This window comes from Onychomys torridus, chromosome 18 (genome assembly GCF_903995425.1).
Source record: "Onychomys torridus chromosome 18, mOncTor1.1, whole genome shotgun sequence".
Lineage (NCBI taxonomy): Eukaryota > Metazoa > Chordata > Mammalia > Rodentia > Cricetidae > Onychomys > Onychomys torridus.
In genome coordinates this window covers 8,183,865-8,197,709 of record NC_050460.1, presented here as the reverse complement: position 1 = coordinate 8,197,709, position 13,845 = coordinate 8,183,865, and the positions used below count along the sequence as shown (strand labels likewise).

The 13,845-nt window shown below is 54.3% G+C and overlaps 1 protein-coding gene across 4 annotated transcripts; it reads right to left on the bottom strand.

The window, feature by feature from the left end:
* Positions 1-1,583: 1,583 nt before the first annotated feature.
* Vegfa (vascular endothelial growth factor A) lies at positions 1,584-13,523 on the bottom strand. Of its 4 annotated transcripts, XM_036167333.1 has the most exons (7): positions 12,163-13,523; positions 11,384-11,432; positions 8,401-8,597; positions 7,542-7,618; positions 7,150-7,179; positions 4,099-4,230; positions 1,584-1,972 (listed from the first exon to the last, which is right to left on the bottom strand). In XM_036167333.1, the coding sequence occupies exons 3-7, from the start codon at positions 8,584-8,586 to the stop codon at positions 1,951-1,953; spliced, it is 447 nt and encodes a 148-aa protein (XP_036023226.1). In that variant the 5' UTR covers positions 8,587-8,597; positions 11,384-11,432; positions 12,163-13,523; the 3' UTR covers positions 1,584-1,950. The 4 variants fall into 4 exon arrangements, with proteins under 4 accessions (XP_036023226.1, XP_036023227.1, XP_036023228.1 ...); XM_036167334.1 differs by lacking the exons at positions 8,401-8,597; positions 11,384-11,432; positions 12,163-13,523 and adding an exon at positions 5,353-5,424 and having other exon boundaries at positions 7,542-8,364; XM_036167335.1 differs by lacking the exons at positions 8,401-8,597; positions 11,384-11,432; positions 12,163-13,523 and having other exon boundaries at positions 7,542-8,363.
* Between the last annotated feature and the right edge of the window lie 322 nt (positions 13,524-13,845).

Below are 13,845 nucleotides of genomic sequence, written 5' to 3'. Positions count from 1 at the left end.
ACTCTGTACTGAGCCAGGAATGGATGGGTCACCCCATATACTCTACCCCAGCGACCGTTTCCCAGACCTAAGACAAATGCCATGCTCCCAAGGAGGAGGGGAGGTGGGACAGAAGAACCCAAGAGAAGGAGAGACCAAGGAGAGCTTTGAGATCAGAATTCAATTCTTTAATACAAAATGCTTTTTTTAAGATATATCTGTATTTCTTTGTTGCTGTTTAAAAATAAATATGTACTACGGAATATCTCGGAAAACTGCACTAGAGACAAAGACGTGATGTTAATATCTTTTTCCCCACAATTATTACGGATAAACAGTAGCACCAATAAATAAATGATAACAAATATTAAAATTAAAAAAGGAGAGAGATTTAGTATGTAGAATTCTCTATTTTTTCTTGTTTTGTTTTTACATATAAAAAACAGAATAGCAATGTCTATTTTATCAGAATCACATATATACATAAACATATATATATATATATTTATATACAAACACAAGTTACCAAATATATATATAGTATGTAAATGTATATTGAAACCTTATTTCAAAGGAATGTGTGGAGGGGACAAGGGAAGGCCAGAGCTGAGTGTTAGCAAAATTAAATATCTTCTCAGGACAAGCTAGTGACTGTCACCGATCCGGGAGAGAGAGATTGGAAACACAGATTTCATACACACACACACAAAAAGTACAAATAAAGAGAGCGAGAGATACATCTCATAAATAGTTGAAATTAAATATTAACCAAGAATACTGAAAAAAAACCCTACTCTTTAATTAAATTAACTGTTTTTAATTTCTAATTAAAAAGGACTATTAAATAAGTACCGTATATAAAACACTTTCTCTTTTCTCTGCCTCCGTGTGGGGCTTGCGGGTCCTGTCCCACTGCTCTGTGCCTCGGGAAGGGACGGGATGGGGGAGGGCTAGCCACTCACACACGGCCAAGTCTCCTGGGGACAGAACTAGTGGTTTCAATGGTCTGAGCACACAAGGTTCCCCTGGGCTGTACCCAGGAAGTGGGGTAGGGAGAGAAGGGGTTCCCAGGAGGGGGAGCCTTGCCAGGCCTCTTCCTCCACCAACGTGTTTTCTCTTAGCCAGGACACCTGTGGGGGGCCTCCTGGGCACCTCACAAGTGGAGGAGAGAGCTGCAGGCTGGTCAGGCTCCTGATTCTTCCAGGCAGTGCCCAGAGGGCAGCACGTAGCGGGATCCACGAAGCGGGCCATGTCCTGAGGCTCCCCAGACTCCTGTTGGGACCAGCGTCTTTGTCTCTTTTTCTGCCGTCTTTCTGTCCTCTTGACTCGGGGCCAGGCATGGGTTTGTCGTGTTTCTGGAAGTGAGCCAGTGTGCCCCCGTGCCCTGGCCTCACACATTCCCTGGCAGGCGAAAGGGCGAAAGACCACACCAGAGTCTTCCATCCCACTATCTCCCCCATCAGGATCCGAGTAGGGACATTCTCTTCCCAACTCAAGTCCACAGCAGTCAAACACATCCAGTGAAGACACCAATAACATTAGCAAAGTTAATTTAAAAAAGAATATATATATATTTTATATATATAAAAACATATATATTTATTTATATATATAATATATATATATGTGTGTGTATGTGGGTGGGTGGGTGTGTCTACAGGAATCCCAGAAATAAACTCCCTAATCTTCCGGGCTTGGTGATTTAGCAGCAAGTAAAAGAAAATGTCGACTCCAGTTCCACAAGGGACCGTGCTTGGTCACCAGCCCGGGAATGCTTCTGCCAGAGTCTCGTCCTCCGGACCCAAAGCGCTCCTCGAAGAGTCTCCTCTTCCTTCATGTCAGGCTTTCTGGATTAAGGACTGTTCTGTCAATGGTGACAATGATGGTGTGGTGGTGACATGGTTAGTCGGTCTTTCTGGTGAGAGGTCTGGTTCCCGAAACCCTGAGGGAGGCTCCTTCCTGCAGCCCGGCTCACCGCCTTGGCTTGTCACATCTGTGGGGAGTGGCAAAAAGAGGCAGGGGGTTAGGGCCACAGGAGCCTGGCAATGAGGCAAACAGCCTCCCCAGGCCTGGGAGCCCCTGGGTCCCTGTAGGCTGGCACTACAGGAGCAGGGTTCCCCAAGGTGCAGGTGAGACAGAGTCCCAGTGGGGAGGGAGAGAGAGACCCTGCCTTCTCATGATGGCAAACTATGAAGACGAGACAGACATGGAAATCTTTGCAAAGCAACACGTGAGCAGTAAAAGGACAGCCCCCATGTGACATTCCACAGCGCATGGGCGACAAGATTAGAGGTAGTTAGCTGGGAGAGGGTCTCTGCAGAGGGATTTTCAGTTCTGGCTCCTAAGGGTGGGTTTAAAAGAGTAGATAGTGGACAGGAAAAATACCTTGAGCTAGACCAATGACAGAGGGACCATCCTGGGGATGTGTTCTGCCCAAGGGCAGACAAGTCCTGGAGCTCCAGGAAGGTAAGGAAACATCTATGTCCCCCACACCTCTCTCAGCCTTAGCTTCCACATTGAGCTGCCCAGCAGTTGCAGGCCCAGGCATGGGGCCACCTGTCTTTTACCACATGCCTAGCTTAGGCTGGGGTCAGACAACTTAGTGGCTTTGCTCCTCTGACTGAAGCAGAGGGAGTTTCTCCTCATGCTCCTGCCCCTGTCTGGTGCCCTGAGGACAGCCTGAGAACACGGGTCCCACCCAGTCTTGGAAATGCAGTTCCCAGAGACAGGTTGTAGTGGACTGGGTCAAGTCTCTGGAAGTCAGGTAACTTCAATTAGCTCCCCAGCTCACTCCAGAAACCTTATAATGCCAAGGTCTTTATCTTCTTAAAACTGTCTGGGGAACTGAGCCCTGTTCCCCATCCCTGTTGTTTGGAAGAGTCCCTACCACAATACTGAGTATGTACTCAGTGTTCTTACAGTGTTTCACGGGAACAACTCCACACCAACAACCGAGGCCAGCTCCCTCATTTGAACACCCACAAGACACAAGAATGCAGGCAGGGAAGGGCACACACCTAAGAACCCTGGCCCTATCTGGGGTCATCCCTTGAAAAGCCCTCTGTCCTGGGTGATGCTCCTACCCAGGACAGGCCATACTGATATAAACACATGTCTAGATATCAAGACTATGAGCTGCCAGTCACAGCCCAATGCTCTTGACCTCCCCACTGAATGTGGTCATATACAACATTCACGCAAGAGCTTGACATTTTCCTTGGTTCACGGGGCAAAGGACAGAAGTACAGATACCTAGACATCCCAAAGTGTTATGAACCAGGCCCAGGCTTACGGTGCTTACAGAGTCCTGTTAGGAAAGGGGGCCTGGCTCTTTCCTGCAACCACCCTGGAAGCATTTTTGAAATGTGTGGGCTGTTCAGGATTGTCCCTCTTCACCATGACTGATGCAGGACTAAGTTATCTAGTGTCCTCAGATGTATGTAGAGAGAATTTCCCATCCTAAACCAACCACAGAGCCCCCTTTCAGAGAGGCCCGGTCTGAGGTGGACACAGCCTGTCATCACAAAGCCCCAGTCTGAGGTGGCCACAACTTGTCCTCAAGGCCTCCCACTCTGGGAGAGACAACCTGTCTTCAAGAAGCCATAGTCTGAAGGGGGCACAGACTGCAGGAGCTCAGGCTCCAAGCCCAGGAAAAACCACTGGGTGGTGAGAGGCTCAGCTGTGCAGGCTCTCGGGGGCAGAGGTACAGCCAGGGAACGCCATTAGACATCCCACAGCTGAAAGGACTTTCTTTCAGATTTCAGCATTTGCACTGAAGGGAGAATTAACAACACCAGCACCAACAGCCTTCACAAGCAGCAGGACTGCAGGACACAACACACAGCTTGCGTCCACACCATCACATTAAGCCACAGCAGCCTACCCGCTCAGGCAACCAGGGCTATCTCAGAGCAGGCCTGCCAGGCCAGACTGGAGCCCGAGGCCCCACACAGCCTCGGGGGCAGAGAAGGCAGCAGTCACCACACAGGCAGCTAGAAGCTGAGCAAGCAGCTGGCCCGTCACAAGCGTGCTCGCTCGCTCTCTCTCTTTCTCTCTCTCTCTCTCTCCCATGTCTGCGATGGCCTCTCTGACTCTCTCACTTGCCCTCTGGAAACCAACCTGCAAGTACGTTGGTTTAACTCAAGCTGCCTCGCCTTGCAGCGCGAGTCTGTGTTTTTGCAGGAACATTTACACGTCTGCGGATCTTGGACAAACAAATGCTTTCTCCGCTCTGAGCAAGGCTCACAGTGACTGCAAAAAGGCAAAAGGAAAGACATCTAAGCTAGAGCATCAGCAGAGAGAGAGAGAAAAAAAACCCATGCAACACCCCCTAACGTGGCCACCACGGCTTCCCCACCCAGCTTGCTGGCCCCTCGGCCCTTTCCACATCCTGGAAAGATCGGAGCGCCCTAGCAGAAGACAGAGAGAGTGGCAGAAAGACGCGGCACTGGCAGGGCATCTGCCTACAGGAAGAGGAGGGCACAGGCGGGCAGAGTGCAGGGAGAAGGCTGCCGTAAGGGGGCAATGCTGCGTCCCACCAAGGCACGGGCCTATCTCAGGCCCCAACAGCTGCTGTTCCCAGAACATGTCTTGACTCTACCTGCTGGGGACAGTGATGAGTGGCCCATGAGACCACCAGAGGCACCTTCTCCCTGGAAAAGGACCTCTGCCCAGACCCTCTACCAAGGGCAAGCCAAATCCAGAGGCACTGTCCACCAGCAAGGCCTCCAGAGCCAGCGCAGCCTGTAACCCAGAGGAAGTGGCTACCCTCGAAGACCTCAGTGGGTGATCTCGGTGGACTGAAATAGAGGGCTTTCCCCTCCTGGGGCCTCAGGTCATAGTGTCAAAGCACTTCCAACAGGTGAGAATGGCAGACACACAGGGCCTGGCCCACCAGGCTTCTCCTCAGACCACCATCATCCACTTCCCAACCATCAGGCCCGTAATTCACTCCACATCTGCCCTCCACACCACCCTAACCTCCAGACGTGTGCAGGAGCCTAGAGCAGTGGAAACCAGTTGGGTGAGAGGGCCCCAATGCCCAGCACCCATGCCAACAATGGCCCCACCACCAATGCCCAGTGGGTGAGAGAAAGTCGGTGCCCAGCCAAGCCAGAGTCCCCTCCCTGAGTGCTCCAGACCTACTCACCTTCCACCCACCTCATCCCAACCCTGGTCCAGCAATGCCACCACCAAGTCTACCCGTTGGTGCCATTAGTGGAGTGAGTGAGAGAGAGTGACTGAGGCCAGCAGGAGGCCAGGGCAAGAGCCAGAGGGGAGCTGAGGAGGGGAGGCAGGGTTAGGGGAACGGCAGGCGCTTGTCTGGAGGCCAGGAAGGCTCCAAGGGATTAGACGGCAGCGGCACCAACGTACACGCTCCAGGATTTAAACCGGGATTTCTTGCGCTTTCGTTTTTGACCCTTTCCCTTTCCTCGAAATGATTTTCTGGAAAATATAAAAATAGAAACAGACAGGAAGAGAACGAGGGGGAGAGAAGAACAGAGGCACAATGAAGAAGACAGAGGCAAGATCAGGAGGCCCAAAGCCACCCGAGTCACCACTTCCTGGAGCAGCCTCCAGGAAGGACCACAGGCATGGTGGGCTGGGACAACATACATCCTTCTCCTCACTCTGCCCACTGTAGGGCTCTGGGCGAGTCGCAGAGACTGTGCAAGGCACAGCCTCTAGGTTCATGTGGCCCCTGGTCCCAGGCAGGGCTCAAAGCCACAGGGGCAAGACCTTTGCCCAGCAAACCAATAAATACAGTTAGACCCTGAAGGCCAGGAGGTTCCATGAAAGTCTGGTTCAAAACCTTATAGATGGAGAAACGTCTGCCTTTGTCTCAAGTGTGATAGCAGGGGTCCCTCTGGGGACCCCACCTCACTGTGTCCTTGGTAAAAGGGGACAGTTACTTGGGAGATGGCACAAAAGCCAGGTAGGGCATGGGGACACCAGTTGCCCAGCAGTCACCTGGGATGGGAGTGGGGTCTGAGTGTCCTCAGAGCCCAGCACTGATGGAGGGGCCAGGGGCAGTGAAGGAGAGTGCAGCATGGGGGTGTGATTAGGGGCCAGGGAACTTGGCAGAGATGCTTCTCTCCAGCTTGTCAGAGCCTGCCACTAGACCCTCTTCCGAGCTCAGGAGAGCCCTACCACTCTCCCTGTGGGCAAAGCAGGCATCTAGTGAACAGCTGAGAAGACAGGCTACTGCCTGCCACCCTCTAGGGAACTAGCACGCTCTAGGCATGCCAGGTCCCAGAAAAGACATGGCAGCCTGTCTATCACAGGGAAAGAGACAGGAAGGGACCTGGGGAGTGGACAAGTCTGTCCTGCTTGGGAGAAAGCCCTAGAAGGATGAAAGGAGAAAGCTCTCCACACAGGGATACTCGCCCGGAGCATGCCCCCTCTCTCTCTCTCACTGATAAACTCCCAGACCATTGCTCTGGCAGACACAGTGGTCCTGGAATCTGGGGACTTAGGGAGAGGCATCGAGTCCCCCAAGTGGTAGGGCAGACAGAAAGGGATGTGGGGGGAAGGGGAGGAATGGGTGCTCTCTCTCAGTCGCTCCTTCCCTGCAAGTTCACTTCCCCATCAGTGTCAGCCCTTCCCCCCACCATCCTTACACAACAAGCAACTGGAAGCCTCAAAAAATGGCCACCGCACCACTTTTCCTACCCTACTAAGAGGCCGGAGTCTGCTGCCTGCCCCACTCTTGTGGAAAGCATACACACACCAAGAAATCTCCTGGGACCTTAAGAAACCTGGACAGCCACAGTCACCACCGAACAAGGCCAAGGCCACGTCCTCTGATACACAGAAAATCCCTCTAACACCAGCTCCCTGTCCTTCACTCCACTGTGGGTGCCCACAGCACCCCCTCCGCCACCCACACTGAAACAGTGAGTGCTGGCCAGAAGGGACCTGAACCCGGGGGGGGGGGGGGGACACCATCTTCTTCAGAGCAAAGAGCAGACTCCAGCTTGGATGTCTTCATCATCCTGGAGCTATATGCCTGAAGCTGGCTCCATCCCACTCTGGCCACTGTGTCACCGTCACCATGTCACCACCCACCCAGTGGCCCAACCCACTGAGGCCATCAGAGCACCCCAGAGAGGAAGCCGAAAGCCCCAAACCAAGACAACTGGACAAAAGTGCTAACATGTGGTCACTTACTTTTCTGGCTTTGTTCTGTCTTTCTTTGGTCTGCAAAGGTAGGGAAAGGAGAAAGAAGACAAGACACAGAGGAATCAGATGGTGATAATAAGGGGAGAGAAGACAACAACCCAGTAACAACACCATGTTGATGATTTAGCAACGCTATCTCAATCTTTATGCATCACAGCAAAGTCGGTCCCTGTAACATTGTGGTGAGGTACACTGAACTGTCGTGCCCATTTTCTAGAAGTGGGGAAAACACATGAGGTAAGCACACTGAGGTCAGATGCCCAAGGTCACAGTTCGTCGGAAGGCTGACATGGGCTAACAAGTGTAACAGGCTCAGCTCTGGAGCGGGCCACGGCCCGGTGCTGCCTGAGGGGGGCGGGGGGTGGGGGGGCTGCCCTCACCTGCATTCACATCTGCTATGCTGTAGGAAGCTCATCTCTCCTATGTGCTGGCTTTGGTGAGGTTTGATCCGCATGATCTGGAGAGGGAAGGAACAGATCACAGAGGTTAGTGACCCAGCCAGCCATACCCATATGGGACACCCCGGGGCTCCTGTCATTCAGCACCCAGGGGTTCTATTGAGCATAGGTGGTGGAGGTAGGGGGATCAAGGCTCTAACAGAAAAGAGCCTTGGGCCACCCCAACTCCCCCAACCCTGCAGGCTTTAAGGAGCGCCTGCTCTTGAGGGCAGACTGAGCTGCAAGGGTTGGCCAGGCTGGGAATTCAGGTCCTGGATTCTCACCATCCCAATCCCTTCCCTCCTTCATCCCTCCCAAGCTTCACCCTAACCCTTACCAGCTACCTAAGAGCTACCCACTCCATGCCACTCAACTCCCTCCCACTCTCCACCCCGTCTGGGCCCAGATCCACCCATCACTATGTAGCTAAAAGACTAGCTTTTAACTCTACAGTTCCATCCAGCTTCCAAAATGGAGCCCTCAAGCAGGGAAAGCTTTGGGGCTGCTCTCCCAGGGAAGGAGAAGAGCACTTGTTGTAGGCATCAGCCCCTGTTGAGCCGAGGGAGCAAGGTCATCAAAGCGGAGGACATGGTCAGATCGTCGAGAACTCGAGCAGGGGAGTGCAGAAAGGCAGCCATCTTCTTCCCCATTGTAGAAAAGAACCTCCAACCTCACCTCCTCACCCCCAATTCAGCTCCTCCTATCAAGGGTTTCCCAGGCAGAGGCCCAGACAACCTTCTAATGCCCCTCTTTGCCCCACCCTCCCCTCCTGCACCCCGTCCCCTACGCCACAGGCACCTACCTGCATGGTGATGTTGCTCTCCGAGGTGGGTACACACTCCAGAGCCTCGTCGTTACAGCAGCCCCCACACCTCATTAGGGGCACACAGGATGGCTTGAAGATATACTCTATCTCATCAGGGTACTCCTGGAAGATGTCCACCAGGGTCTCGATCGGACGGCAGTAGCTGCGCTTGTAGACGTCCATGAACTTGACCACTGCATGGGAGGGATAACACATGAGCCCGCTGGTAACACAAAGATGATCAGCCTCTCTCCCCACCTAGCTTTGTAAGACCGCTCCTCATGGCTTCCATATCAGGTAAGTTCTAAAAATCTAACTGAAGCACCTCCTTCGTTTCTAGGTCTGGGTCCAGGGGAGGTGGCCTGCCATTCCTCATTGTAAAACAAAGCAAGTTCCTGGGCCAACTATGGTACCAGAGGACAGTCTGAGTGTGGGTACAGCAAGCAGCTTTCCACTTTCATCTCACAGCTATGGCCACTACACCCACCAGGCCAACAGCCACTCACCAAGTACATGCTGGACCCCACGGTAAGTCCTAAGTACTACTAAGTACTACCAGGACCTTATTTATAAATGGGGACCTAGAGGCTCAGACAAACTCCATAATTTGTCCCAAAGGCCACACTGCTGGTAAGAGGCAGTCAGAACGGGCTGTGATAGCAAAGACTTCCACGCCCACAACATGCACAAACACAGAGGCTTAAAGAGTCACCTCACAGTCGCCAGTCCCACCTCCCCAGACTCCAAGTAAGTCAGCAGGTGGCAGCGGGCAGCACACTATGCAGGTCATGCCAGCACTCAGAGCCCCGCCCAAGAGGGCAAACTGTTTGCATCATGGAAGAAACAAGAGCCGCCTCTGTACAAAGCACTTCTAGAAGCTGACTCGGAGGAAGATAGGGGAGAGACAACTTCCCAGGCAGCCTGACGTACTTGTCAGCAGGAAGGGAATTCGGGGCCAAGGGGGCAGGCAGTAGAGAAGTGCAGGACTTCTTTGGGACACCAAATGGTGGCTCAGCTGGCCACTCTGGTCACATCCCTAACACTACCTGACAGAAGCCTGCCCCTGAAGTGAGAGAAGAGAGAACAAGCCCACGAGGGCCCAGGCTCTGCCAGCAGCTAGTGTGACCTTGGGCCTGTCCCTTCAGTCTCTGGGCCTCCAACCAGCTATCTGTAGAAGCAGGTTGGCCTGACCTCTAAAGACACTTAAGTGAGCACGAAGGTGGGGTTCCGTCTCTCTTTGCTAGCCCTGAAAACAACTCTTCTCTTCTCATTCCAGGTGACAAAGTTTGGAATGTCACCAAGGCATTTTAAGTGTTCGCTCCAGAGACTACACTGCCCCCCTCCCTCTCAACTTAGGGCCACAGCCAAACCTCCCTTGGCTCTTCGTGGGTTTTTTTTTTTTTCCCAGAAAGGTAAAGAAGCTGGGACCCAGGAGTGTGACAGGTTGGCTGGGGAGAAACTGGGCATTGAGGGAAAGGTGGGGTGATGTCCACAGATGTCAAATAGAAAAAGGAATGGGGGTGACCTACCTGCCACCCCCTGCCTTGCTCAAGGGCTCTCTTTTCTGTGTGGACAAACAAGCACAGAATTCTTGTATACCCCCAAAGAGTTAACATACAACACAGCCCCCCAAAAAGTCCATAAGATCAGATCTGAAAAATTCTTTTCAAGGCAAGTCTGTATAGAAGATGACTAACCCAGAATTTTTGTTTTAACTGACCCTTCTTCATCTTGGCTGGGGCAGGGGTGGCCCAGGTCGGTTAGTGACCCCACACAGGAGCAGGCAGCAGAAAGGTATGACCCGAGCAATGACTGGGGATGGGAGCTGCAGGTAAAAGGAATTCTTTCTAAAGGGCCACAGGGGGTGGTGGACATGCCTTGGCCAGTACCCATGGAAGCCTGCCCCTGCCCCCAAGGAAAGCTGTCCTGCTACTCCGGACGTGTGCACACATACACTCCAGCATCAGGCTTTCGTGGTTTTCCTTATTCATGGCAGACAACCTTTTCTCCATCAAACAAAGACCATTTGTCTCGCCTCTCCCAGACCACAGAGCCCACTAGGAAGCAGAAAGGGTGGATAGCACTTTGGGAGTGGGGGCCTGTCAGTGGCTGGGGCCAGGGAGTGGCAGAAAGCCAGGCCCTGGGCCAGAGAAAGAGCTCCTGGGGGAGGAGGCAAAACCGGCTGGACATCACCAGCCTTCCTTGGCTGGCTCCAGCAGCCACACTGGATTTGGGTCAGGGAAATTAGCCTAGAGGAAGACCCCAGGGCCTTCCCTACACAGAAGAAGGACACTGGGGGCGTGGCATCCGGCTGGAGCAGAGGCCACACTCAGTGCTGGGGAGAGCCAGGGCGTCCCCCAGAGAAATGGGAGGATCCCGGTACTCCAAACCACACTGGAACAAAAGGCAGGCGGACTCAGGGTTGGGCAGGGGGGGCGGGGCGCCCAAGAGCTACAGCCGGCCCTCTGCTGGTCCTGCAGGGAAGTTCACAGCACCCAGTCTGCGGAAGCTGCCATCCTCAGAGAAATGCAAACCCAGGGCTGGGCAGTACTATTCGGATGTCCCCCTATCCTGTCTCCAGCTCACACAGGAAGGGTCACAACCCCCACGGGTGGGCCATGGCTGAGTAGGAAGTGGTACTAAACGTTTATCCTACCCTGGGAGTAGGGGATACAAGGGATACCTCCCTGAACATCTGGAAACCCTGAACAGTGCCTTCCTCATCTGTGGCTCACGGCAGCCTTTCCAGATAAAATTTTACTGGACAGGGCGTTAGAAAAAGCAACAAGTCCTGTTTCTAGCTGAAAGCCAAAGAGGAGATGCCTTAAGAAACACAAGAGTTAAACCCAAAGTACCCACGAAATCTTGATCCTCATATTCCTACGCCCCGCCCCACCCCCAAGTCTGAAAAGGAGGAGTGGGGCTTATCCACGCACCCTCGGGACAAGGGAAGGGGTCCAGTCCGAGCATGGGGACTCACCTTCATGGGCTTTCTGCTCTCCTTCTGTGGTGGGTGCAGCCTGGGACCACTAAGGGCAAAACAAAGAGTGAAAAGTGTTGGCAGGGCAAGAGACAGAGGCAGCCACAGGAGGCAAAGGCCAGGCCACTAAATCCCTGACCCCTCCTGCCTCTCTCCCAGCCCCCAGCCTCCAGCTTCTCCATGGCTTCTGAACCAAACAGGGAAGAGTCAGGGGTCCCCGCAGGTCCAGAGCATACCCACTACCCCTGGACTGCCTCAGGTCTGAACCCATGAAGTGAAAGTCTAACCAGGTGCTGGGGCGCTCACAATTCAGGAGGGAAATGCCAGAACCCTGCCTTGTGCAGGCCCCCAGCACCTCATTCTTGCCTCCTCTCTCTCCTCACTGCCCCTGATGCCCTGGTCCAAAGCCATGGGTAAGGAGTGAGGTCAGGCAGGACAAATTTGGACTGGGGCAGGAAGGAAGGACTGGGGGCGAGAAAAACAACATGGTGACCTTCTCCTGCTGACAGGACAAATACCAGGGTGAGCTGGTGCTGAAGAGGGAGGGGGTGCAGGGGACCGAAGGGCACTCACTGCCCTCCCCCCCTCCAAACCCTTCCCAGGCCTCAGGAACAGCCAGCATGCCCACAGGTTGCTCAAGGGGTGAAGAGCCAGGAGGAAGGCCCTAAGGAAGGGAGTCCCGTTGTCCCCCCCACCCCTGCCTGCCCAGAGCCTCAATGCAGTTCCAAAGCCTGGCCAGCCCCCCACCACCACCATCACCACATCCCCAAGCCTCTCACCTAGGCAGAGCACTTTGCTCAAATGGAGCCATGAAAGCTTTCTCCTCAGAACTGCCCAGTTCCAGGGGGTCTCTTGCTCCACCCTGGGCCTGAGCCCCCATCCTTCTGATCTCCACCAACTCCTTTCTCCCCTCCCCAGAAGCTGTGGAGGTCAACAAAAAGGCCATGTGGACCTGGCAATAGCGAGCAAGGGAATGCTTTTAGGCCTTCCTGAGGGTCTCCTGGTCCTACCAACTCCCCAGCCACATGCCCCACACCAACCTGGACCTCCAACTGCCCTGAGAATGATTCCCACCCTTGATCTGTCTCTCTCCTTCTCCACCAACAGTCTCCAAATAGCAGTCTCTCCAGAGCCCTCAGTCTCGTCACCAGGGCCAAGGTCAGAGGTGGCCCTACTCAAGAGCTAGCCTCCCACTGCAGCTACCTCAGGCAGGCCCTGGATTCTGCTCCTCAGGCTCTCAACTACCAAGCTCAACACCCTCGTGACATTCTCCCTCAGTCCTCTATCTCAGGCCCAAGGGAGAAAGGAAAAGAAACTTTGAACCCCCTCCCAGATGGGGAGGTTCTAGGCAGGGACTGGCCAGGTGCCCTTCTCTGGGGGCCTCTGAAGGTCACACTGTGGCCAGGCACTCCTGCCCCTCCTCCCCACATGGAGGCCCAGAGCCAAGGCCTTTGTGCCAGGGTCTGAGGAACTCTGGATGGTGGCAGGGACCCCTGCCTGTCTCCTTCCTTCTGCCCCCTCTCCAAGAAGGCTCTCTAGCTGAGTCTTAGTGGGAAAGAGCATGAAAGGACCCCTTAAGAAGCAAACTGGGTGGGCAAGTTCAGAGTTAAACCACCTGCTCTCTGAGCATCGGGTTTTGCCAGGACAAAGTATGTGTGTGAGACACTGACAGGCGATCCTGCCAAAGGTGTGGGAAAGGCTAGTTCCAGGCTGCCCCTGTCACAGCAAATATCAAGACATTTTTCCAAAAAGGGGGAAGTGGGGTGATGTCAGTCTACCCTTCACTGACCCCCATAAACGCTGGAGCACACAGCTCACTAGAGCGGCTGGGGAGAGGAGGAAAGCACACCAACCTCCACCGACTCAAAACTTAGGTTAGCGTTTCCACAAAGAGCCCGAGGGTGGGCCTCAGCACCCCCACCTCTGACAGTCATCGTCCTTTTCCTGGACCCGGGGGTCAGAAATGGTTCTAGAGTCTTCTCCGAGAGAAGGGAAATATAAAAGGGTGGGAAGGGCTTCTCTCCACCCCAGGCAGGAAACGGGGAAAAGGGGAAGGGGCGTCGGGAAATTCTTCCTAGCGCAAGGCACGGGTACAAGTTGGGGTCGGAGGAAAAGGGTATGGGAGTTTCTCCGGGTCACAGGGCTGGGGATACCTCTAGAGGTCACCTTCCTTGAGGAGGGCCGGTGGGGGGGAGGGGCGCCGCTGGTCGCCCGGGTCTCCCGGCTCCCGCAGCCGCGGCTCCGGGAACACGAGGCCGGCCAGGCCCGGGCTGATGTAATCGGCTCTGCGCCGCGCGCGCCCGGCCGGGCGGGGGAGGGCGGGCACCGCGCGGGACGCGAGCGGGGACGGGAGGGGGTGGCGCAGCGCAGGTGGCCCAGCAAGCTGGAGGGGTGGGATAGGGTCCCCGCAGCAATCCGTCCTAAAACTTTTCCCAAACTCACTGCAAGGGCCCAAGAGACCC

What these genes read in the sequence shown, in the direction of transcription:
- Vegfa (XM_036167333.1), bottom strand. Translation starts at nt 8,586, where the DNA reads ATGGACGTCTACAAGCGCAGCTACTGCCGTCCGATCGAGACCCTGGTG. An exon ending in CATAGCAGATGTGAATGCAG is followed by an intron (nt 7,180 to 7,541) that starts GTGAGGGCAGCC and finishes CTACCTTTGCAG; the next exon opens with ACCAAAGAAAGACAGAACAA. An exon ending in TTAAACCAACGTACTTGCAG is followed by an intron (nt 1,973 to 4,098) that starts GTTGGTTTCCAG and finishes CACTCCCCACAG; the next exon opens with ATGTGACAAGCCAAGGCGGT.